Source organism: Vespa mandarinia, chromosome 1, assembly GCF_050613455.1.
Source record: "Vespa mandarinia isolate Hongniang chromosome 1, ASM5061345v1, whole genome shotgun sequence".
NCBI lineage: Eukaryota > Metazoa > Arthropoda > Insecta > Hymenoptera > Vespidae > Vespa > Vespa mandarinia.
Window position 1 is genome coordinate 6,641,394 of NC_140810.1, and position 27,507 is coordinate 6,668,900.

Consider the following 27,507-nt stretch of genomic DNA (forward strand, 5'->3'; position numbering starts at 1 on the left):
TTGCAATGTTTGTTTAATTAATACTTCTTTATTATATTATAATAAATTTAAGTACTAGTGGCCTGACAATCGAGAGTCATAATTAAGATAATAGTTATTGATAATACTTGTCTTTAAATGGCGTTAATGGCAGTGTTGCAATAGTCTTTGGAAAATTTTCATTGTTTCATGCTCCGATTTCTGAAAAATTCTCTTTGACTACATTTATTAACGTATCTAATTATATACCTTGTCCAAAATTGTGCTATGCGTGAAAAAATAAAATTGACTAGACTTATAAAGGATAAAAAGCACGAGCCTTCGTGATTAATCGTAAATATATAAATGTATATGCACATGCTAAAATCGCGAGGTATACACGACGCGAAGAATACTATTTCTTCTCTTTCTATTTAAAAATAATATAAAAAGATCTCTTCTAAGTGTATCTCTCTCTCTTTCTCCTTCTCTCTCTCTCCTTCTCTCTCTCTCTCTCTCTCTTTGTCTTTGTACGTGCAACATATGCTTTGGTACATCCTGCATTACGAATTAAATCTTAAAGGAACTAGGGAAGTTTAAAAATTCGAAAAATTCGATGTTATTTGCATATTATAATAGTATCAATATTTAAGAATATCTTTCGATCAGAAAATTATAAAACGTAGTGTTACCAAGCAAATGGGCATAAGGTTTTCATTGGGTAAGTCTTGTAAGAATCTATGCGATTTAATGAATCTGTTAAATTTTCTTACTTGTACACCAAACGATAGAATAGTGAAATTCATTCAACAAGCAGTTTTAATGACAGAAAATTTTTTGAATAAGTGTACGACTAACATAATATATTATAACATAAAGATTATGTCGAAACTTTAAACGCGACTTTCTCGAAATTACTTTTTTGTTTCATTATTTTATTACGATATCTCGAGATATAAACTTGAAATTTATATAGAAATTACAAAATATTATGACATATTAATTATATCTGAAATCAAATTTGAAAAAATATGTTTTTACAATTTTATAATAACAAATAATTCGAATTTTTATTGATTTTTCGTTATCTTAACGTTAGCGTTGTTAATCTTATTTTGATTTTCAATTTTTCAGGTATAATTAATAAAGGGAAACCTAAGGAAAAGAAATATCTTCGGAATTTTTGAAAACCTTCATCCATTCGATTGGAATCATGGTAAAATTAGATTTTATATAGTTTGATTCATTACGTTGAAGCGCTGATATTACAAGCTGGAATGATTCTCAATGGATTTTCATATTTTATAATGTTATAATCAATACCGTAAAAAGAAATTCATTTGCGGCCTTGTTACGAACAATTTAACGCGTGCCAACATTTAAAATTCCAAATTTCCCTAGTTCCTTTAAGAAAAATTTTAAAGTAACATTTACTATACGATAAATAAATGAAACTAATAAATAATTTCAGCTGTCGTAGAAATCATTCATCTTTCGTTTTTATATCTTAAGGACAGAACTTCAAATTACTTACATAAAATGTCACAATGAATAAAAATCTAAAGCTCGAAAAAAAAAAAAAGAAAAATAATTCATTTTCTTCAATCGATCCTATTACCATGGTGACAAATTAACGGAGCATTCACTTCCCATCCATCGATATCTTCAGTCGATTGAGTCGCTCTTTTTTGTGCGTTTAAGATAATCGAACTATGTTTAGGACTGCTCGGTGCTGATCTACAAGTTACTTGAAATATCGTTGATGTACCAAATCGAAGATTTTTCATGCCAGCTCTTAAAAGATAAGAATCATTGTCGAAAAGGAAACTGTTATCTAATTGAAGATCGTTTAGTTTCTTTTTACTTGGATCAAGTGGATGTTGCAAAAGATCCGATTGACTTTCACAAAGTTTCTCTACACATGGACAAGAATTGCTACTCGATCTCCAGTTTTCTATACAAGCGGCCTTCATTAAAGACGAGGATGATAATTTTGGTTTACAGGGACTATTGTCGACGATCGATTCCAATTGGTTACTCGTTCTTATACACTTTTGATCCAGCTGATCAGAGCTAGCAAAACGTAAACGTTTTGGTGACTCGCTTGAACATCTCATGAATGTCGAACTCATAAGGGATTTGTTCTTTAATGAACTTCGTGGTACGAGTGGATCGATTGTATTCGTACATTTACCGTTCGTTGCATTTTTACGATTTGTTCTTTCTTTCCAACGTTCTTCTCGTGACACTGGATCCTCACCTATCAGCCAGTAGGTCAATCGATCTCCTTTACCTTTCATGGAAACTACACCGCGTTCAATTAGACTAAATCCACCTAGCTCATCCAATAACTTTTTCGTTTCGCTACTACAATGAATTTTTAATGCTGAAAAAAATAAAATATTGATTTTTATTATTTATCGTTGTCTCTCATCGATAAGAAAAATTATTCTTACGAGATCCTGTTGATTCCATACGACTGGCTGTGTTTACAGTATCACCAAATAGACAATATCGTGGCATTTTTAAACCCACGACTCCAGCACAAACAGGACCTACAAATTAAATATCTATCCTGTTATTTTATTACCGTTATTAATTATTATTTTATTCAATACTCATTTATTATTACAATTATCTATCATTTAATTTTACATTAACATTATCAGAGATATAAGCTGTTGAAATGTTAATTGTTTTTCTTTTTTCTTTTCATTTCCTTTTTTTTTTTTTTTTTTTAAATTGTTTACCCGAATGAATTCCTATTCGAAGTTGCAATTTATCCAAAGGTCTATGACGTATCGTGAATTGCTTGATAGCATCTAAGAGGCACAAGGACATACTGGCGATTTCTGCAGAATGATGAATGCCGTTTCTTATCGGCAATCCACTTACCTAGAAACGAAACTAAATTATTGGAGAATTATTTTAAATAAAAATATTAATATTAATCTTATTTTTTTTTATTTTTTACTATACTTACAACCATGTAAGCATCGCCGATAGTTTCGACTTTGTAAACGTCGTAATTTTCTATTGTTGAATCGAAACACGTATACAGGTCGTTTAAGAAATCCACCACCTGAATATATGGTATTATTTCGTAAGATTATTTATAATGATAAAATTGATGAAACGACAAGAACGATTTACCTGTAAGGGTGTACTTTCGGCTGACATCGAAGTAAATCCAACGATATCACTGAAATAAATTGTGACACAATCGAAACTTTCAGCTTCCACTTTGTTTCCACGTTTTAATTGTTCGGCCACGTATTTTGGAAGCATCTCATACAACAATGCATCTAAAATTTGGATTAAAATAAAATTTAACGTTGTTAATGTATTTTATCATTATTTTCATTCAAATTTTTCAAAGGATAAACCTGTTTTTTTTTTTTCTTCTGTCAATTGATCAGTTCGTTCGTCCACAAGAGCTTCGAGATTATTTGCATATTTTTCCATCATTGCCATCATATTATCAAATATGTTCGGTTTCCTATATAAATCATATAACGTAATATACGGTTTGATATTCAATAAAAAAAAAAAAAAAAAAAAAAAAAAAAAAATTTAAGTGAACTTACATGCCCTTTCGCAGAGGTCTTAATTTGTTCCTTATGATCTTAAAATCCGGCCGATTTTCTGGATCTTCAGCCCAGCATTCCAACAAACAGTCACGTACAAAATCAAAAGTGTTCTCTAGCTGTTCCAACGGTGGTCTGAGATGGGAAAAGACAAGCTAACAGGTAAAAACAGAATTGCTTAAGCATTTCAACTATCAGAAAAAATGAAGACTCGACTCGTGACGACTTTAAAGTTCTACCTGTATGGTGGATTTGTTGTGTTTCTCGTTATTATTTTCTTCAAAATTTCAGGAGTAGATGATTGAGTTATACCGAAAGGACCATGGCGACCTTGAAGCTCGTAAAGAACTATAGCGAAGGAATATACGTCTCCTCTTTGAAAATCTCTCGCTGATGGTTCATCGAGACCAGTTGAACGTAATAATTCTGGTGCTCTATACAATAATCCTATATAACAGGAGATCGTTAAAATTTACGTTTATCGTTCGAAAAGTGTATAATAATAGCAAGAAAGAAAAAAAAAAAAGAAAAACAAAAAAAAAGGATAAAGAAGAAAACTCGCCGACAAGTTGAACAAAATTGCATTTGCATGGAATTTGAGATCAGTCTCAGAAAGTACCGTGGTATTTTTTCATAACGTCACTTGGCTCACATTCGGCGTCTCGTTTAAATTCGCGAAGCCCAAAATCCGACAGCTTTACGACCCAACGAGAATCCACGAGGCAGTTTGACGTGCTGAGCGATCCGTGATATTTTATGACAGACTCGTGAAGATAAATCATGCCCTGAAACGGGAAGGAATATTTTAGACGACGAGTGGAAACGACTATTCTATTTTTTTTCTTTTTTCTTTTTTTCTCTTTTTACATTGTGAATAAAAATCGATGAAAATGTACCCTTATAATGTCACCGACCAGCGATGCCATGAACATGTTATCGAGCTTTATATCCTCGTTTTCTAAAATATCCTGAAAAAATATCTTCGTTCAAATTATAGATTTTCAAATTATTGATTTTTAATTATAGATTTATAATTAATAATATTTCAAATAATTAATAATTAATAATTAATAATAATTTTTACTTTTAATCGTTTTCAAATTTAATAGAAATTTTTATTAAAATAATTTTACCTTCAAGCTGCCTCGTGCACAATAGTCAACGACGATGCATATATTTGGAGGATCGGTACAAGCACCGATAAATGCATTTAAATTATCGTGTCTCAAATCTCGCATCTATAAAAAATAAATCGAATTAATATACCCTCTATTAAATTCTATTGAAATATTTCAAGATAAATAAATAGAGTAAGAAAGATTAAGATCAATCAATTCAATTACTATTTTCAATTCCTTCTTCATCTCTCGTGTAATCTCGATTGATTTCTTTCTTATTTTTTTAATGGCAAAGATTCGTCCTTTGTAAACTCCAATTTGTGTATAAATCATGGAATAGCGAAAATCGGCATCAGGATTCGAGCTCAAGGATACCTGACTCGTTCTCACTATCGGTTGCGTCGTCTGAAAAAAAAGATATAAAACATAAATTGATTCGGTTTCGGAAATGTGTGATCTTATCAAGCATGAAAATCCAATAGGAAAACTCGAAGAAAATCCTTTTTGAATAATTTTTCCTTTCTTTCTTTCTTTTTCATTCTTTTTCTCATTAAGCACAAAAAAATTGTGTACTGTTCGAAGATGATTCGAGCTTACCTTGGAATTACATTTGATTGAGATCTCGTTAGATGCTCCGTTTTCATCCTTTGCCTCTTTGATCTGAATATCCTTATAGTTTACTTTCCAAAGTAACGAATCCAACTCTTGCTCGTATTTCCAATTTCTATATAGAATTAATAGTACTGCGACAATGATTAATAGTAATCCACCTGCTATACCACCTATTATCTCAATCGTGTAAGCTGTAACATTTCAATGAAAATTAATTCAAACGATTTGACTAGATCAGTAGTTATCGTAATATCGATTCGTATAATCAAATATATTCTAAGTTCTTTAATTTTTACATCGATTTTTAATTTTAGTATATTGAATTAGATAAGCTAATCATGTTTTTATTCTTTTTTTTCCCATTTAAAATTATTTACTCGTAAAAAATATTTATTTCTATAGAAATTACTTAGGTGCAAAATGAAAATTACATTTCTTTTCGTTTTTCAATCTCAATCCCAATTAACTTTTCAAGGATCTTCTACTGTTGTAAGGTATTCCATTAAAACTTTTTCTATGTTTTACATCTTTTCTTACTTTGTGATAATTCAGAACTACGTATGATATATATATATATATATATATATATATATATATATATATATATATAAGATAATCGTGTTCTAATTTCATTTCTTTTTAATCTGTTCAAAATTATTTACTTATGTGTATAAATTTTACAAATAACAAATAAAAAATTTTTTTTTGTTCTTTTTTTTTCCTATTCTTATGAGTAATATTTATTGAATGATATTATTCGTTGTAGAACTCTCATGTAATATACACGTTTTTTTTAAGAGACGACATTGATCTTATCTCTTCTCTCTGTTTTCGATCGAATGCCGTTCGTCTTGGCACGATTTACATATGTAGATTTTTAGGGCCGGGCGTTAAACTTTACGACGCGTTCTCGAACGATCGATTCTACTACATCGTCGTCGTCCATGAGTTATACATGTGGATGATTTTAAAAGTTCGATCGAAAGCCAAAGACTGATAATACGAAAGTGAACCTTCGTTTGCATTTTCACCATGCAGAAAACAGAAGGGGTTGAAATTATCCTAAAATTTTGAAAAAACTTGATCTCAAACATGATTTCTGTCATTTTTAGAATAATTTTCTATGATATTGATCCTTTTCGAATGCTCGTAAATCATTCACACTTAGAACAAAGAAATCAATGAAAATAATAACAATATAAATATAACATAAAATTTGTAATGCCAAATGTAATGTAATACAAATGTAATACAAATGTGTAAAACAAAATTAATCCTTTTGTTCAACCTCGAGAATGTTCAACTTCGAAAGAAAGAAATGGAACGAAAATGGAAACAATAGAAAATGTAAAATAATATGTAAAATAATAATATGTAAAATATAAATGTAAAATATAAATATAATGAAAAAAAAAAAAAAAATAAAATGTGAAGCATTTAATATGTATATACGTATCTATTTAATTAGAAATTTCCTTTCTTGAAAATATTTTTCATCGATTATACTTTAAATGTTTTGTTTTTTCTCTTCTTTCTACATATTTTCAAATTCTTAATTATTACAATATATATAATATATGGTACCTATGTAAAATATATAAAATATATATAAATATATATCACCTACGCACACTTGCATTTTTCACCATGATATCCGCAATATGGTTCCGAGATAGGTGGACCATCACCGACCCAAGAAATTTCTCGTATCAATCGAAGCTTCTAAAAAAAAAGAAAAGATAAATAATATGTTTAAAACAATGTAACTTTTGTTAGAATGATATTTATTTTTCACATACAGGTAAATTTGATCCTTCTTCTTTACCAACGAAATATGCGATAGGATAAAGACCATAACCTTTGTCAGCCTGATTATCCAAAGCAATCAACGTGTAATTACCTTCGGCATCTCCATTCTCGTCCATGTACACCATGTAACTGTGAAATAATAAAAATAAAATATTTTATGGGATTCGCGAAAAAAGTTCGGTGTGCTTGGTTAGCTTCTTGATTCGGGATTTAAACCAATGTCTTTTATATTCCAGACGACTACTTTAAATTATTAAAGTTATTCAGACCATTCACCAAAGTTATTAAATCACTAAAGTTATTTGATCAATTTAGGTCAAATTTTTCAGGAATGTCTATTTATTAAAAATGGATTTGTTCGCTTCTACAATATATGAAATAAAAATGATTAAGAAGGAAGAAGAAAGAGACGAATATAAAGAAATGTGAGAGAAGATGATAAAGATGAAGTAGAAGATAAAATCTAATACGATACGATCTTTAATTAATATTTTAAGTAAAAATTTCTTTTCAACAGATCAAATGTAACTCGTTTTTAAGAACCAATGATAACGAAGTTTTCAATATTTTTTGTACATGGCTTTGATAATTTTTCAATATGATCATCTTACTAATAAACTTTGTAAGATTGTATAAAGTGTAATAATTTTCTTTATTTGATCAGTATTCTTATTAATTAATGGTAAATATTTTGTAAAATAAATGATCAGTATATAAATATAACTTGGTCAAACAGTATAAACAATTAAGCGTTAAGGGTTACGTCAAAATTGCGTCACTTATATTACCTACTGGTATTTTATTATAAATACTAATCAAATGTTTAAAGATACTCTCCCAATATATACCAGCTACTATGTAATATGTAATATTGTATTATATATTTACATATAAATAGATACGCACTTACCCCATAGCACTGCGATAATGAACTCCGTGTAGGGCAGTTACCATTTCTTTTCCATTTCGTGGATCACGACTTTCATTTAATGCTTTTAATAGTGTCATTTCATAAAGATGTACAGCATCATAAAGGTAAGCCGTCTCCGGCACTATCTGCCTTATAACGGAGAATGATAATTACGTTTTCGATTTGTTAGACAAAAATAATATACTTCACTTATTTAATCTATCTTTATTATCATATTTTTTCTTTTATTTTAATTGAACATGTACGAAGGAAAATGAAAGATTTGTCTCTAATAGTCACCTGAACTAATCCATTAACCCTTAACATCAACAATGGATTGGTGAAGTTAAAGGGTGGTTTCTGCCTATAATCATTGATTAGTTTCGTGAAATTGTCGAAATCAATCGGCGCTGATGCAACAATGCTGAAGTAATTGCGATAAGCTTTAAGTACAGAATAATCCTTTATTCTATCCTGATATAATCCACGAAGATATTTGTCTGGCTTCTGTTCATCGTATTGATCGAAGTTAATCCCAACTACCCAGTATTCTCCTACAACGTGAAATCCATAGTATAACTAGTAACTTACGTTAAACTAAATTGTGCATATAATTAATTGTTGAATTATTATTATTATTATTATTATTATTATTATTATTATTATTATTATTATTATTATTATTATGCGCGATAATCGCGATTATTAATGATGCGACCTATAATAACTATAGTCCCAACTATTCTTTGATATACATATGTACCTGAATATCTTACAGCAGATTTATACCTTTTTCCAAGAGCTTTCTTTTGTCGAGTGCCATCAGGAGACCCATGTGCTCGTCGTGATTTCCTAGAATCACGTAAACTGTAAAAAAAAAAAAAAAGAAAAAAAAATCAGAATTAGTACGTACGACTTTCACAATCGTTTTCGTATAAAAAAAAAAATATTCGAAGATATCTAAATACTAAAACTTCGTCTTCGTACAGTTTATTTTTTGTTCGTTCAACATTAATTACGAATTTCCCGCCAATCGAGTAAAAACGATAACGTGGCCAGTTTATTTTTGGAATTACGATAAAATCGAATTATAAATAGACGTGTGACTAACGATACTCGAGAGTTATATCTATTCTTATCACGAAAACTCGGTTGCACGAAATATCCTACATACGATAGAGATGCGGGTTATTCCTCTTTCTTCACGTAAGTGAGGAGCCTTGTTCTATTCGTCGAATAAATCAAAGAATTTTTATGCGGGTTCTCCGATCTTTGTTCTTGTTCAATCGATAGGAAAAGAGAAAAAAAAATGCGTATCATTTTTGTCGACGAGAACGATAAGCCAATGAAAATAATTGGATTTTCGATGAAGACATCCTTTTGCTTACGACCAACGAAATAATTAAGTCGTAAGGAGAAAGTATTGTACGAGTTATGTGGGACGTCATCGATCCTTTCGATTCGAACGACGTCGAACGCGTTACAAAACGTTTTTCGTTAAAAAAAAATGCTTACGCATCATGACGAAACGAAAAAGGATCTTGTTCCTCTTGAACTAAGTTAATCGCAAATATATTCGTGAAACAAGCATAGAGTTTCTTTTTCTTTCACTTAAATTAGTAGATATTAGTAGTCGATCGAATACTATATTTTAATTCTCGAAAGGATGAATTTCAACATTTTTTTCTTCTTTTTTTTTTTAAATATATAAGATATACCGTGTTTATAGCGTGTGTAACGTTACTAATCGGAAATTTTTTGTTAATGATTTATATTATTAAAAAGATTTTGAAATAACTTGTATAATTACTTACAAATTGTTTTTCTATTTTTACAAATTATTTTCTGCCTATCTTTATTTTCTACTAATTTATTTTCTACTAATTTATTTTCTACTATCTTTCCTTTCTTTCTTTTGACTAATATACGTAATTTTTGTATATTGTTATTATAGAATTATTACTGTTAATATAAATAAATAAAAGAGAAAGAATGGAGGAAAGTGAGAGAAAATGATATAGAATGATTAAAAATCGTTACATTATAAGATTTACATTTGTATATATATTATAGATTACATTGAAATGTATTTCGTTTCACTTACTTCGAGTCTCCCGATAAGTTTCTTTGACAATTTCATTAAACGGATTCTCCACATTTTTCATTAAATAATAAGGATCCTTCCAACAACGAAGGAAATTAACTGTAATTCCATTATTTTCGAAAGACGACAGGATCGTTGTTCCGATGGTTGACATTTTACTGAAATCGACCAATGACGAGTTCATATACATGAACGTCACCTGCAACCCCATAAGATAAGATTTATTGAAAAAGGAAAAAATTTTTGCTATAACAATTTCATAAAAGAACTAACCTTCATCCAATTGAAAGCTTTTAAAACGGAAACCACAGATTTTGATATCTGTGTGTCGGGTGGCCGAGTCCTAACGAAGGTTGGGAATTTATTTTTATCGGAGGTTTCGTGATGCGTGCAGAACTGAAAAAATACGATTAGAAAATAATAATTGTCAGATAAAAACTAACTGAAAATTTACTAATTATCGAATAAAAACAATTTGTAATAATTAATCCGTCGAAAGATAGATAAAATATATTGCAAATAAGAAAATGTAGAAGAGAAACGATAATAATACAAGTTGTATCATTGTAATAATACAAGTTAAATTAGTTTTAAAGATTCGTATTTGGATTCTAGGTTGAGTTTATTAGTAGGTTATGAAAAAAGAAATAGGTGATGTTAATGTACAACGATTGGTTGGAGCTGTTTAGTGGGATATTAAAATGTACCACGGCAATAAATTTTCGAATTTATCATGAAGAATAGGAATTAAAAGTACACGTCAAAATAATATCCCGTATTATTAATGGATTAATGGATTAAATATAGAAAATGTGAGAAATTTTGCAGAATTAATTGGACCGTCATTAGTTTTCCTCGAAGTCACTGGATGATGTTAAATCACTTGTGAAATTATAATGAGAACTATGAGTTCTATCTTTCTTTTTTTTTTTTTTTTTTTTTTCTTATGAATTTCTATTCATAAATATTGAAGCATTGAGAATCTCGAAAAATTTTCTTCATATTTCCTCATGTAGAATATTTGTTTATTCACCGAGAAAATAATTAAATAAATTATTATAATTATTTTGTTATAAATATAAATAAACTAACCTTTTATTCATATAATATTCATATTTTTCATATTAACAATGTCAATAACGATTATAATTGTATAAAAAAAAATTTATATATAAAAAATATTAATTAATTGATCGATACTCGTAATAAATTCGAAAAATCGTGTTTACGTCTTTTTTTATAAGATTAAATTCGTTTCTGAAGCATTAACGATTAGGATTAGAATAATGTATCCTTTTTATTGGTAAACGAGAGAATAAAAATAAATCTTGATTTAATAAGGATTTAAATGTTACCCATGATAGATAAAATAATTCGACCAAAAGGACGAGGAAAAGTTTATCGCATAAAACGTGTCGTAACGTCGAGTCTTTGCATTCGTATTCTTCCGAGGAACGAGAATAATTTATTTCTCTTGGATGGCCCTCTCTCTCTTCCTCTCTCTCTCTCTCTCTCTCTCTCTTTCTCTTTGTCTCTACCCTTCTCCTTTAAACGGTAGCTTTAAACCGAACATTGCAACATCGGATCACGTCGAGCGAAAAACGATCGAACGAGCAAAACGCGGAGAAGCGTCTGTACGATCACTTGTGATTCTCTCTGTTTCTTTCTGTTTCTCTCTTTCTCTCTCTTTCTCTCTCTCTCTCTCTTTCTCTCTCTCTCTCTCTCTCTCTCTCTCTCTCTTTCTCTCTCTTTCGATTTAAGTGGAACAACCTGAACGGATGCTGGTGTAAGAGTGATCAATTGTTTCGAAGAAAACCTTCGATTTTTGTTCTATCACCGACAGAAAATTCTCTTTCCAATGCAACGAGAGTGACGCAACGAACATTTATATCTAAGATTATTCTAAAATTAGAAGAATTTTCTTCGGAGAATTTTGAGATTAGAAAAAAATCTTTAAATTTGATATCTTTAATCTATTGATTATTGAATTAATTTTCATAGAAATTATTAACATAGTGTTACATAATTTCTCTGATAAATTTATTTAAATTCTTTTTTTTCCGAAAATATAAAAATACGAATAAAGCCATGATAACATTTTTTAATTGTAATATCGTTAATTTTAACATATGCCTATATGAATTAATTCCTTCAGATATTATTTATTTCTTTCGTTTTTGAAATATTTAATAGTCTTTGTTGTAGAAGAGAGTCAAAGATCAAATAAAGAATGTTTCAAGGATAAAATCTTTTCCTTCTTACGTATGATATCATTGGGAGATTGAACGCAGCAGCCATTTTCCCTTCGTGAATGCAACTCTCTTGTGGACCGATGTAAGCACTGACATTCTTTTTCCAGAGATCAGCTGTCATCAATATGCTGGTTTCCTCGTCACCATACGTCTCAGCGACCAAAAAATCGAGCTTATGACCTTGTCTGCCGAGTTCTCCCGCATTCACCTATCGTAATCAAGCCACTCAATGTAAATATGGTTTACATAAGATTACGTCTTTCCAATATGAATTTATTCTTTTGTAGAATAAATTTCAATTAGTAATAATAAATTTTGAAAGAAAAAAAAATCAATTAATAATCAATTAACGATAACAAATTTAATAAAAAAGTAATTTTACAAATAAAATTATTTTATATAACGTTTGATTATAAACATATGGAGATGGATTATTATATGAAGAAAAATTAATATATTCACTGAGAACATTGGTTTAACATTTGTATTTACTATATATGCAACTAAGAAATAAATAAATCCTTGTGAATATAAAAATAAGTAATTTATAAGAAAAAAATATCTAATCGGTATTTCGAAATTCGTTTTTTCTCCTTTATTTCGTTGATAAGATAAATTAACGTCAACAGAACTCGTTTAATGAAATTACCTCTTCGACAGCGAGAGTGATGGCGCCGGATATCCGAACACCCGGACGCTCGTATTCTCCATCCCCTGGACGTCGTTTCGAACCGGTGATGTATCCAAGGGTGAATGTCTCCGCATTGACACCTCTGCCGAACAAAACGTGGATCGCTGTCAATAAGAGACACGCTCTCTCCACGTTTCCCAGTAGCATGCCCAGTCACGGAACCTAGACACTCCGATCAATATTATTATTGTTTTTCTCTTTTACAATCTTAAACGGAATAGATGATTTAGAATCGTTGAGAAAATCAATTATTTTGTAATAAATAAAATTTCTTAATTAAATCGATCATATTATTTTATATTATTATTATTATTATTATTATTATTATTATTATTATTATTATTATTATTATTAGGGGGACCGGAAAATAATGTAGTTTCTACGCATGTCGATATTTGATTGTGCTTAAAAATAAAAATTTGTTAAAAATTTATTCGTTTGAATTTAATTTAAGAAAGCGACATTACTTTCCGGCCCCCCTAATATTATTATTATTATTATTTAATTTTTTAATTAAATCGAATATTATTTATTTCAATTATTTAGTTGAATTAATTTATTCAATTATGTAATAAAACACATGTGTTTTACTATTACTAAATATTTCTTAAGGAAAATACTTGATTATTTGTTTTTCATTTTCGCGTTTTCCTATTAAAAGTTGGTCGAGAAATATTTGACTTTCGTTGGGATTAACATTAGTCGGTTTACCGACTTCCACGGGAAATGAATTGCCATGGAAGCAGATGTCTTTACCGAAGGAAATCTTGATTAATTATTCTTTTCGGATATGTTTCTCTCAAATGTTAACGGAAATACCATTTGACGATGTTAGAAGTTAGTAAATTTTTTTGAAATTTCGAATGACCATGATGATATATTTAATGTATATGATACTTTGCTGATGTAAAAAAACTAGAAATATTATATGAAAACGAAGCGATATATAGCATGAATTTAATTCAAGTCTTTGAATTATTTGCATTGCGAGATCGATTGCGTAAAAAAGATGAAAAATGAAAAAAGAAAAAAAGAGAGAAAAAGAAAATAGAAGATATTGTTAATCGATGAAATTTATATTCGTACCGTTATCTTGACAATGATTGGCGATTGGTCAGAACGATCTCGATATTGGTTCGATGATTTGCGAAAGAATCATGCCAAGAACGGTGTATTTGCGAAAGTGACGACTGCTTATCACGCTGGTAATGGATAAAAGTGATAAACCACAGGTGGTCGCAATAAACGCCATCGATCTCCCGTGGTGTCTCGACTACTTCCCTTTTTCTCGGCTTCTTTTCTGGTGGCAGTCAGTGAGACGAAACAACTCAACTGTTTTCTCGTTTTTCAACAAAACAAAACAAAACAAAAAAAAATAAAAACATTATTTTTCTCTTTTTAACACTTTAACACAAGACTTTTTTTTCCAAGATGTTAAAGAAAAAAATATCATACTAGCTTACTAAATAGTTTTTTATTTTTAAAATTAAATTAACGAGAAAAATTACATTATCATAAAATTTTTTGTACAAAATTTAACGATTAAACTGACTCGTTTAATGTTAATTTACATATTGTGATTTTGATCAATTATGAGCAATAATATATGCATTTAAGGGATTAGAACGAATAATTTTATCCGTTTTGATCGATTATAAAGATTTTTTTTTAATAATAATTATTTTTCTTTTTGTTAAATTCATTTCGAACTAATCCCATATACATTTATTTTATTATTTATTAATTTTTAATATAATTGCAAATATGAATAAAATGAATCAATTTCTATTTTATATTTTCGCTGTGAAATTTTTAAAAGGCATTCCTTTGACGATAAATTTCAAAAAGTCTAGTGGATTCATGTTCCGAACGAAAGCTTACAACGTACCGCACTCACCGAACTATTATTAATAGCGGTCTATTTTAACAATACGTTAAAAAGCTGATGTTGCCGGACGGGCTTTTAAAATATATATATATATATATATATATATATATATATATATATATACATATATATATTCGAAATCCACGAGAGAGATTGCGTAACAAAGTGAAGGCCATTTTGTTCGTGGTTTGACGTGTTCCTTTTATATTTCACATGAAAAACCATTTTTTAATAATATGAGATAAATGAAATAATGACAGAAAGTTTATTGAAAACATTTAGTCGAATTAATATTACTCGATTCTATAAAATTCGATTCGATCATCGATTTCTTTGTTGCTAAATGTATAATGAATATAATAATAATACAAAAATACAATAAATAAATTCGATGATGATGATAATAATAATAATATTATGAAAATAAATAATTTATATTATAATAAATATAATAATAACGTAAATAGTAAATACATATTGAAAAATAATTAATATAATAATTTTCTTTGTATGTTTCGTAATTCAATGATTTAGAAGACGAAGATAGTTCATTAAAAATACATTAATTACATGGATAATAGGATATTCATGTGACTCTGGTAGTTCATTATTCAGACATATCGTCGGCTGTTTTTCAAAGAGAGCCGATGAGAAAGAGTAAACGCGATTGTTTCTTTGGATCGTGGGAACGGCCACAGAGAGTGCGTGCGTGGGCGTTCTCTCGCTTACCCCGATGGCAATCGTCTTTCGATGGGAATCATTATTTTTTTTTTTTTCTTTTTTTTACCTCGAGAAAAGATCGATGATCAAAGAAGACGAGTACGAAATAGAACATTGTGAAAAACACAATTATCGTAATAATAATATGAAAAATTTTCTTTTCATTTTCATTATTATTTATACTTAAATAATTTTACTAAAATAAAAACTCATTATTAACATAAATTACGTAACATTTTTTTCTTTTTCATACAAGATTTAATTTTCTTTGTCTTCTAAATCCTTGGGAAAAATCTAAAGAAATAATCTTACTTTAATTTTTTGTCTTTTCAATTATTATAGTTGTATTAATAATCTTTTTAATTAATTTTCGTAAGACTATATGTATAATTATTTGTAAAAACAAAAAAAGAAAGAAAAGAAAAGAAGATTATTAGGATAAGAGATTGTTTAACACTTTTATTCGTACAAAAGTTTGTCTTCGAAATTCTCGAAAAATTTAAAGAAGAAAAAAAAGATTAAAAATAAAAAAGAAAAAAGAAAAAAAGTAATTTTACTTTAGTTCTTTCTTTACATCCAATTTCACAGTTGATTGACAGTTGTATCATCTCGAGCTTAACGACTCTTAAAATCAAAATGGACGTTTTAGGATCGAGCCATCAAAGAATTTCCGGTCGTATAACTCTCAGGATTTGAACGAGGTAACGGATTCTTGTCGAAAGGCGAAGTGAGCATTTAATCGATGTAAAGATCTCTTTCTCTCTCTCTCTCTCTCTCTCTCTTTCTCTTTCCTTTTGTTCTTCTCTTTTTTTTTCTCTTTGTGCTACATTTGACAGTCTGTCCTCGTGCTGTCAAAACGAGCGATATCGCAATGCGAGCAACGAACGAAGAACGAACGCGATTGCTGAATTAATGCGGTTAACGGAATTCGTTCTTTCTTTTCGAGGATCATCGATGTACCGTCGAGTGGTCGATGTCGCACGTGTTACTTGCCTTTTCTTTTTCGTTTTCTCGACGATATTTTTCTCGTAAATTTAGCATTTTTAATTCGCTTTAAATAGATAGAATATATGGATTAATATTTAAAATAATTATTAGAAATTAATACGAATTACATAGAACACAAATTTTTTATTACGTAAAATCATACGATAATTAATAAAATATAAAGATAATTTATAAAAAATAAATATATTTTTGAGAACGCATTTTTTATTTACATACATATGTTACTTTGATAAGAAGATATAGAACAAGAAAATATATATTGTAGAGAAATATACGAAAAATAATAGGAAAATAAATAAGCAAGAAAGTATATAGAAATATATAACAAGTATAATGTAAATAGTAAATACATGTATTTTAAGAGTTATTGATACGTTTTCATATATATATATATATATGACCAACAACATTATCTCAGATAATGCAGAAGAGATGCAAACGTCTTTAAATACCACTCATAATTATCAAGCCGTCATTTTCGAAGCGAAATATTTATTTTTCTGACTCGATCGTATCTACTTCTCGATCTTCTCACCCGAAAGATCGAACGGGCAAGGAAGAGAGAGAGGAGGAAATTAATGGATGGAGCTCATTTCGTTTTCTCTCTTTCTCTTTCATTCACACACGTACCATGTAAATATGGCATAGAGAGGAAGAAACACGCCCAGAGCATTCTCTCGATTTTTACACTGATTTACATTCCGTTGCGAAAGAACCAAAGAAATAACTATAATCTCACGAGCGAATTGGCGAATGCTTTGACAACGTCACGTGACCTGCCGATCGAAAATCGTGACCTTAATCGATGTCGATTGATCCCTATCATTTTTTTTCTCTACGATTTTGCAAATTAAAAAAAGAAAAGAGAGAGAGAGAGAGATAATGATACCAGAGATACTTAATTAAAAAATAAATTAAATTAAAAAGCTTAAAATAAATAATAATAAGTGATATAAATAAAACATGAAATGTTATTGATACGATATCGATCGATATCTATCGTTTCTGTTTTCTGTGATTTTGGAAATTTAAAAAAAAAAGGAAACAAAGAGAAAGATTGATGTTAGAGATATTAAATTAAAAAAGAAATTAAATTAAACAGTTTGAAATGAATATAGTAAATGATATATAAATTAAAAATTAAATGATATTGGTAACATGTCGATCGATTCTTATCGTTCCTTTTTTCTTTTTTGATTTTGCAAAATCTGAAAAAAATAGAAAGAAAGAAAGAGAGAATGATGTCAGAGATATTAAATTAAAAAAAAAAAAAAAAAAAAGAAAAGAATTAAATTAAAAAGCTTGAGATAAATAGTATTTAATAGATGAGAGAGATTTAAAAATGAAATGATATAATATTATAAAAAAAAAAAAAAAAGAAAAAAGCAACCTATTGTTATAAAAGTTTAAATATGAAACAAAAAAGTATGGAATCAATGAATGTTATTTACAAAGAATGGAAAGAGAAATCGGATCCAATAGTGACAGTTATACTGACTTCTTTTTTTTTTAATTTATCAGGTCAATCGAATTGAAGGACGTTTAATCTGCGTGAAACGTACATTGCACTCGTCGAAAATTCAATCTTGTGAATTTCGAAATTTTCATTTAGGGAAATTCGTTTTCCATTCATCCAATTTCCATCTATTTTTCACGTTTCACGGATTAATTGACGACTGGAAAAAAAGGATCTGTTAGTCGTTGAAATGAATTGATTGAAATTCGTATTAGCTTTGATTTTATGATTTTCCCATTTTTTGAACATTACTTACACCATGGATTAAATAAGTGACCTGATATTCTAAAGGAATATATATATAAAAAAAAAGTATGCGCGTATTTTATTGTATACATGCATTATATCGAAATTATCTAATATTCATACTTTATAGATTTCCCAGATAAAATTAATGAAAAATATTTATATAATATACATGCATATATTAAATTTATATAAATTATCTTTTATACTTTATATAAAAGATAATTTTAACAATTAAAACAGGCTAATTTTAGTTTTTATCGAGTATAAAAGTAAATAGTAATTATTTTGTAAATTATTAATAAAAATTTAACGTTTAATATAGATATAACAATTTTTAATTATATCTATATATTTTAATTATTTGTTAATACACGATCTAATATAAAAGATAATTTTAACCACTGATTCAGAGTAATAAATAAAAATTAATAAAGTTAAATAGTAATTATTCATTAAACTATAAGTAAACATATAAGAGAGATATAAAAATACGTACACATGTGATAAAAAGGCAGATTAAGGAAGAAAAAAAGTCGTTTATTCAATATAGATTTTCATTGAAGGGTGCTAAATTTTACGCATAATATTAGTCGCTTTGTTACTCTATTTTTTAGATTCGTACCAACGAGAGGATTATTAATCGACCAATATAAAGCTCGTTACGTCCCACTCAAATCGAATGTGAGATCGGATCTTTTTTTGTCGGCATGGAAGAGATCGAGAAAGGAGCATCGAGAGATCGAGGTTACAATCGAGGAGATGCGATATCAAGTGGCTCCCAATGGTATGCCGGTAGTTCCTCTTACAAAAGTCGATTTATGACATCATGAACAATCGTTTTGATTGTTCGGCTATTTCGATGTCAATTAAAATAGGGCTAATTGATATTTTAACGAAGTTATACGTTGGCAAATATCTTCAAAATGATAATTTCATTGGCTTGATTAGTACCGCTTTTTTTATGACATAAAATACATGTTTCGATGGTATATAGAAAAGAGAGAAAATAATATATCGTTTTACAAACTCTTCCCTTGGCCAGTATTCAAATAATACATTTCTACTTATTTCAAATAAATTTTTGCCACCACTTATCGCAATACAAAATTGCAAATAATGCCTTTTCTAGAATGTAATTTATCACAAGCAAAGGACTCTTCCGTGCTACATGCTCTAAACGTGTAATTTTTTCGTTATAAAGTCAACTATTTTCTATTCGTTCTTTCTTGATTTAATCTCATAGCAAATGCAAATAAAACTATATACTTTAATTTGTAAACTCACCTATTTGCTTGCTTTACATAATCTTGTTCTTTTCTTTTTAATCTTTTTATTTTATCTAATACGTTAATGATAAATAACGTTAGAACGTTATTGTTCTAACTAAATCTTCTTCTCGCGAATATATACATGTATAACGTATATTTGTTATGTTTGTATTATTGATTAAAAATGAATATAAAATATATTCAATTTTCTTATAAATATTTTTTCTATGATAATATATTAAAGAGATCAATTTTTGAAAATAAGATTTACATTTAAAATTAAAATATTAATTAAAAACATTGTATTCAATATTCGTTAGAATGTATATTAATTCTTAAATAATGTACTATGTCAATAGTAACTTATAATTTTATATACACATATATTTATAAATATATATATCCATAAATAAATATATATATTTATATGTTACATATATATATAATATATAAATATATAATAAATAAATATATATATATAAATATATAATTAACAAAATAACAAATAACAGGGATCGAGGAATTTAACGTCGTTATATTTTTTTTTATGAGAGAATTATAAAGCTGTTCTAAAATAATTTTTCAAGTTAATATTCGATCGTTGAACTTCCTAAAGATCAGGAGAGAAAGTAATGTAGTTTGACGCACAGATGGTGAGTCTTTCAACGACAAAGTCACACGACTATTTCTTTCGAGAGAACTAAAGAAGGATTGGGTGTCTCTGCGATTCTCTCTCCGTTACGATTTATCCATAGCCGGACCTCTCTTTTCACCGAACGAATGAAAGAACACGTGCGTCGTTACATATGTGGAGCGCGTTTTATTCGCTTCGTATATACCGCGGAAGTTTCGAGAGTGCAGACAGCGAATAACGTGTGGAATTTAACAATTTCGATTACGACGAAATATTACGATTATAACTCTTCTCTTTCTTCCTTCTCCATCTTATTTCTTTATATCTGTTTTATACCAATTTAAATAAAAATACGTTCGATAAATTGAACGATGAATCATAGAAAAAAAAATATATATATAAATATATATATATATATAAATATATATATATATTTAATATATATAAATATATAAGTTTCGATATATATATATATATATATATATATATATATCCATATTTCATATGGAATCTTAAGTTATATATATATATATATAACTTAAGATTCCATATGAAACATTCGTCGTTTGTATGGTAGCATTTGGATAAAAATGCTATAAGATATCTAACTTTCTCGATACTATCCATATATGTATACCAAAGAGAAATAGAATTTCGATCTAAGAGATTCTCCATAGAAGAAATAAATAGTTGTTTCTCTCTTTTCTCATATATGAAGTTATTCTTTTACGATGATGTCTCATCTCAATGGATACGAAACAGGATCGCGTAACATCGTTGTGGCGCCTTTATTAGAAAGTATACGTCACGATGAGAATTTACGATTAGAATCGGCAATACGTCGTGTTTGTGAAAAGAAAGTTTTCGATGTTTAAAACGGAGGGACGATAGAATTTGTAGCGTGCGTTGCCGAAAGCCGTCGAAAGACGTCGAAAGATATCTACAAATGTTTTCTATAAACAATAAATATAATTTATTCCAACTTTTTTTTTGTTTATAATCTTAAATCATAAATTAATAATAATTTAATTATATCAAGTTATAAATTTTCTATGAAATACAAATTTATTATCAAGTAAAGATTCAGAGATTCTCATTCGTATATTTTTTTTTGTCTATAATCTTAAATCATAAATTAATAATAATTTAATTAAAGTCATAAATTGTCTATAGAAAACAAATTTATTTTTTCATTAAATATCATTAAAAGAGATTGAGATATATTAAGATCTATTACTATTAGTATTATTATTTTTTTTTTATGAATTAATATTTATGAAAATTAGAATATTTGTAAGTGACCAATAAGAAGAAAAAAGAAATGAAATACTGATTTCAGTAAAAGAAACTCATTCAAACGATTCTATTTATCCTAATATTATTTACGTAATAAATAATATCTTAATTAATTATAATATTTTTTATTATTCTTATAAAATATTGAAAAATTATAATATTCCTAGAGGATAAACAGGAAGATAAGGACTAAGATATCGATTTCGCAAAGAGAATAATTTAATCTATTGAATTGATCGATTCCATCTCGATTGCGTAGAAACGAAGGGAAAACAGTCGTTGAGAAGAATTCTCTCACAGCTAGTTAGCGGCGAATGTGACTCACGTGGCTTTCAAGAAAGGCGATCTTGAATCTGTGTCACATGGTGTTACATAGAGAATTTTAGGCACGCCTCTTGCTTGCTTGTACAAGTTGCGTCAATCCTCGGATACAATCCTTCGGGCGATGCGATATGTTTTCTATTCGAGCGTTAATTCATTTTCTAATTACTCTGTCCTACGTTAAATTTTATTACTCGTTCAAACGGAAGAATAGAGAAAACGTTTCCTTTCGATCAACTCGCGATTCAATGTACGATGCTCTTACGATTCGTGCAAAGAATAATTGATTAGAATCGTTTATATGTTTCACACCTTGTGGTCTAATTCATCTCTATTTTTTTATCTTTTTTTTTTATACGTTTTTCCTCTTACAGATATATTATATTTATACAGAACAGAATGTACAATATATATATATATATATTTTTTTTTTTATAACATATCGTTAATTTCATGATATACAGGAAAATTATTAATTTTATTCATTATTTTATATTCCGAATCAATGAATCAGATTATATTTGTAATATGTAAAATAAATTAAATAAATTTAATGTATATGTAAAATGTAACTTATATGTAATACTTGATTCATATCACATCAATATGAGAAAATAAATAATATTAATAATTATTATTTTTCTTTCGTTGTTATTTCTTTAAAATTGACTTATGTGAATAACAGTAAATTGAGAACATTTTAGAAAATATAACATTTGCATTACGATTTATTTATCTGCTTCTAGAAAGGAACGGTTAGTCTACGTAAGCAGACAAGATGACAGCTACTACCTGCTAATGTGACAGTTATCGGATATAAAATGTTAACGCCGTCTGTGTTTCAATGTTCTTCAACCCAAAAGCAGCTTTGTAGTGTAGTCTATGTTGGTTTTGTCGTTGGTTTTATTACGTACACAATAGAGCAATCTCGTTTATTAGTACAGGGAAAAGAGCAAGAAAGGTAGATAGAGAGAGATAGATAGATAGATAGATAGATAGAGAGAGAGAGAGAGAGAGAGAGAGAGAGAGAGAGAGAGAGATAGGGAGAGAGAAATAGAATGTGTGTGTATGTGTGTGTATATGTCCGTATTACGCAAGCGCTGATATTAGATAACTTGCTAATTAGCGATTACCGCCAAGCTGATATCAGATATTTTAATTGAAGAGAATTCTGAACGATCATTGATGCGACATATAACTATTAAAAATTAATTTATATTAAATAATTGCTAGATTTAATAAAATAAAACAAAAGCTCGAAAGATTATTGAGAGATTCTTAATTTATGTAATATTTAATAAAAGTGATTATTATATTCTCGTGCATTTATTATTTCCTATATATTATTATTTTTTTTTTTTTTCAAATATTAAAAGTCGAATTTTGCGACATAATTAATGTGTAGATTAAAATTATAGTTCAAAAGATTATTATAAGGATTATCTATATTATTATACAGTATATGAAATATTTAAGAAAAATTATACAATATATTCAGTGTATTTAACATTTCCAGCAATCTAATTTTTTCCTTTTTTTTTTAAAGATCGATTTAAAATGTGCATTAAAACAAAACTTCGAAAGATTATTATTGAGTGATTTAAGATTTATGAAATATTTATTAGAAAATGGTTATTATATTTTACATGAATTTGTTATTTTCAATATATTATCCTTTCGAATTTTAATTGATTGTATTTGATGAAAAATTAAAATGTACAATGTAAAATTATCGGTTATTTTTAATTATTTATTATGAGAAAAATTCGATTAAAATCATATGTTTATGATAATCAAATTGAGCTGCGATAATTCGGTGTATTTCTTGAAACAGAACATTATTGCATGCCCATGCAATTCAAAGGCCACTAAAACGCGTCGGTCTGCTTTTCACTCAATCAAGATGCACCGACCTCGGACACCATAATCTACGTAACACGAGAACCTTATGAGAATTCACGGGAAACCTGGTAATTCCGAACACAGGCCACGTTTGATGGTACTCTGCATTTAAATTCTAAACGGATATCGAGATAACGTTAGAACGTTATTGTCCTAACTACTATATCTTCTCCTCATGAGAATATACATGTATAACATAGGTTTCTTGTGTTTGTATTATCAATTAAAAAACGATCATAATGATTAATTTCTTTTGTCTATCGGTGATATTAATTTAAGAACTAACATTATTATTATAAATTTCTTCACGAGAATACATTAAAGGAATAGAAGAACTTTACGCAAATAAAACAAATCATTGAAAATCCATGCAGTTGTCCTTAATCGAAAAAACAATTTATGATTTCACTCTTGAAATATAAAAAAGGAGAGAAAGAAAAAGGGAAAGGGAGAAAGAGAAAGAAAGAAAGAAAAAGATAGAAAGAAAGAGAGAGAGAGAGAGAGAGATCTTAATCGACGAGAGTCGACTACCCATACGATATCCTTAATTACACATAAAGGAAACCGAGTAAACATGAGAGGAGTGTCGAAACGAGTACGAAAAATTGCAAAGGTAGTTTGAGGCGTCATATCCGCGTCACGTCTCGTTCCATTCTCAATTCGTGTTACCAATCGATCTGGAAAGGCCTTTCGAGTACCAACATCATCCGCACTAAAAATTTGCGCCAACAAGATCGAGCTCGTATCATTGATATCCTCTTTTATTCATGAATGCATTTGTACTTTTGACGGGAAATATAATCAGCGAAGATAAACGAGGGACACTTGAGTGTTAACCGATACGGAATAGATATATATATTATATAATGTGCATATATTTTTTATAGATGAATATATTTGGTACATATGTTAAATATTTTTTTCTTTTTTTTTATAAATTTATATGACAGATCTAAACAAGATTTAAATATATTTGTATATACATATATATATATATATATACATATATATTTTCTTCTTAATTTATATAATTTATATAAAGTTTCATGAAATTGATTATGATAAGTGGAATTTTTTTTTATTTTGAAGTCTTAAAATATAAGTCACTTTTTATAAGATAAGTTTATAAGATTCACTTTTTTCTTTTAAATATAAATTGTATAATTTATAATTATCTTATTTGTATAATTTTGAAGTATTGAAAAATTACTGTGATTGTAAGATATATACGCAACATGCATGTATACATTCTCGTTTTATTATGCTTCTACATAATATATGTAAAAATCATTTTTTAGGAAGTGACGATGAGACTTGTCGTCGTTGATCACCGTCGAGAGCAAGTCTCATACATTTTTTTTTTTTTTTTTTTTTTTAAAGAAATTCAACGTTTATTATTATGGAATCGAATAATCGACGTATTTAATTATTTTCACTCGAAATTCTCCATTTTTCTTTTTTTCCCCATTTCTCTCTCTCTCTCTTTCTCTTTGATCATTGCTAAACGAGCAAGTATTATTCTCTTTCTTGTAATTTCCTACAATTCGATGAATTTATAGCACTGCTTTAGACTTACTATGAATTTGCCTTCAACTTCGTTCTATGCAAATGCAGCTCCGTCTATTCATTGAAATTAAATCGCTTTGATCGACTTTTTATAGTTACCAATTTCTGGTTTTTTTTCTTTTTTCAAATAATTTTCAAAGAGACAATCCTTCATTTATTGAATCCGATAAAACAATCGAATTGAATAGACGATTTAATAATTAGCAAGATAAAAATCATTCAAGTTTACGTTCAATCCTAATTATTATCATATCGAGACAAAGAGATTTTAATTTTTCAAAAAGAAGATTAGAAAATTGTAGGGTATCAACTTATTTGAATATACATTTCCGAACGATTAGTTAAACCAGGTCAAACGATAACGTACCTGATGAGAATAGGAGTCCCCACCGATCTCTAACTACAACGCTTGAACGCAAACAATCTCTACGCTCGTTGCATACATTAGACGATAATTGTTGTGATAAAGTTAAAAAGAAAAAAGAAAAAAAAAAAGAAAACAAGAAATCAAACAGAAAAAAATTTATTGATTTAAATACCTGTAACAATGGATCTTAAACGAATGTTCTTTATTTTATAATATAATTTGTTAAAAGGAAAACAGATAATAATTAACTACGTAAAAATGAAATATTTATTGAACTGAATTCATAAATAAGTGCCGTCATAAATAAAAAGTTTATTATGAATAATAAAACAATACTTATTTTTGTATCAACCCAATAGTTCTGCAAACTAGTAAGAATTCTAATTAGAAAATATAATATTTATTGGATTGATTTATAGATAATTGTCGTTATAAATGAACATTACAATAAAATAGGATTTATTTATTAATCGATCTAATTAACAATGCAAACTATAAGAATTTTAATTATATAAAAATTATATTTAATAAAATTGATTCATAAGAAACTGTCATTTTATTGTAATAAGCTAATAACGACGCTTATTTATGAATCGAACTATATATAGTGTATATATATATATATATATATATATATATATACATACACATACACACTATATACATGACATTTACACAGTATAACAATGTGATAATTAAAAAAAAAGTTTTATTATGAACTCACCTTGCTTTTTCTCGCTTCTTTTTGATACAGACCGAAAGAACGTCGAAAGTCGCCGTTTCGACGAAACGCGCGGGAATCTTAAAAAATCCTTTGACGGTGCCAAGTAACAAGACCGAGCTACTCGTTTTCACTGTGCTAGTCGATCGTCCGTTGATTTATTATTACCTGCTCTCTTTCTCTCTCTTTCTCTCTTTCTCTCTCTCTCCTCTCTCTCTCTCTTTCTCTCTCTCTCCTCTCTCTCTCTCTTTCTCTCTCTCTCTCTCTCACTCTATCTCTCTCTCTCTCTCCCTATCTCTCTCTTCTTCTTCTTTCCGTTTATCTCTTTTTTTCTAGGTTGTTCACGAAAAAAAAAAAGATAAAGCAATGTATCAGTAACACGCGCGAGGTTTAGAAAAATCTCATGGCAAAAGCACTCGAGAGCACTCGAGAGTAGTGAATCAGAAGCGTGCGCGGCCAGACTGACTGACTGACTGACTTCTATACCTCGTTCGTCCTCCTCTACTCTTTATCCTCCTCTCCCTCGCACTCACTCGTAGCCTCTTTCCTTTTCTTTTACTCGTTCTCGGCCTTCCTCGTTGTCGTCGTCATCGTCGTCGTCGTCGTCCGTCGTTGTCGTCGTCGTCGTCGTCGTCGTCGTCGTTGTAGACGTCGTCTTCCTCGTTGCGTTCCATTCACAGAAGAGAGTTCGTTTCCTTTCCTTTCGTAGGACCGTCCTCGAAGCGCATGAGCACGTCATCGTGATCTGGAGAAAGGGAGAAAGAGAGATGGAAAAAAAAAAGAAAAGAAAAGGGAAGAGAAAAATGTTCATTATTTTCTTTTTTTTTTCTTTTTTTTTTTCTTTTTTTTTTCTTTTTTTTTTCCTTAAAGATAATTTTCTTATTACGATTTTAAAACTTTTTCAATATCATAAAACACTCGTCAGAGTTATTCCTTCTTATTTCATCCTTTTTTATTTGGGGATATCATTATTCACGATTTTCAAAAATTTTAATGTATAATGCAAGTTT

General features: G+C 28.6%; 1 protein-coding gene across 2 annotated transcripts; it reads right to left on the reverse strand.

The window, feature by feature from the left end:
• LOC118447046 (guanylate cyclase 32E) lies at window positions 1-27,111 on the reverse strand. Of its 2 annotated transcripts, none has more exons than XM_035878457.2 (23): window positions 26,501-27,111; window positions 13,000-13,203; window positions 12,361-12,558; window positions 10,372-10,494; window positions 10,099-10,297; window positions 8,784-8,861; window positions 8,295-8,548; window positions 7,995-8,140; window positions 7,075-7,213; window positions 6,907-6,997; window positions 5,261-5,466; window positions 4,889-5,068; window positions 4,679-4,783; window positions 4,442-4,525; window positions 4,165-4,330; window positions 3,785-3,992; window positions 3,546-3,680; window positions 3,345-3,457; window positions 3,112-3,263; window positions 2,942-3,040; window positions 2,709-2,853; window positions 2,415-2,513; window positions 1-2,344 (listed from the first exon to the last, which is right to left on the reverse strand). In XM_035878457.2, the coding sequence occupies exons 2-23, from the start codon at window positions 13,186-13,188 to the stop codon at window positions 1,560-1,562; spliced, it is 3,894 nt and encodes a 1,297-aa protein (XP_035734350.1). In that variant the 5' UTR covers window positions 13,189-13,203; window positions 26,501-27,111; the 3' UTR covers window positions 1-1,559. The 2 variants fall into 2 exon arrangements, with proteins under 2 accessions (XP_035734350.1, XP_035734353.1); XM_035878460.2 differs by having other exon boundaries at window positions 4,442-4,513; window positions 26,501-27,109.
• Between the last annotated feature and the right edge of the window lie 396 nt (window positions 27,112-27,507).

What these genes read in the sequence shown, in the direction of transcription:
- LOC118447046 (XM_035878457.2), bottom strand. Translation starts at nt 13,188, where the DNA reads ATGCTACTGGGAAACGTGGAGAGAGCGTGTCTCTTATTGACAGCGATC. An exon ending in CCGAAAGTACACCCTTACAG is followed by an intron (nt 3,041 to 3,111) that starts GTAAATCGTTCT and finishes CCATATATTCAG; the next exon opens with GTGGTGGATTTCTTAAACGA. An exon ending in TCGGCGATGCTTACATGGTT is followed by an intron (nt 2,854 to 2,941) that starts GTAAGTATAGTA and finishes TTTCGTTTCTAG; the next exon opens with GTAAGTGGATTGCCGATAAG.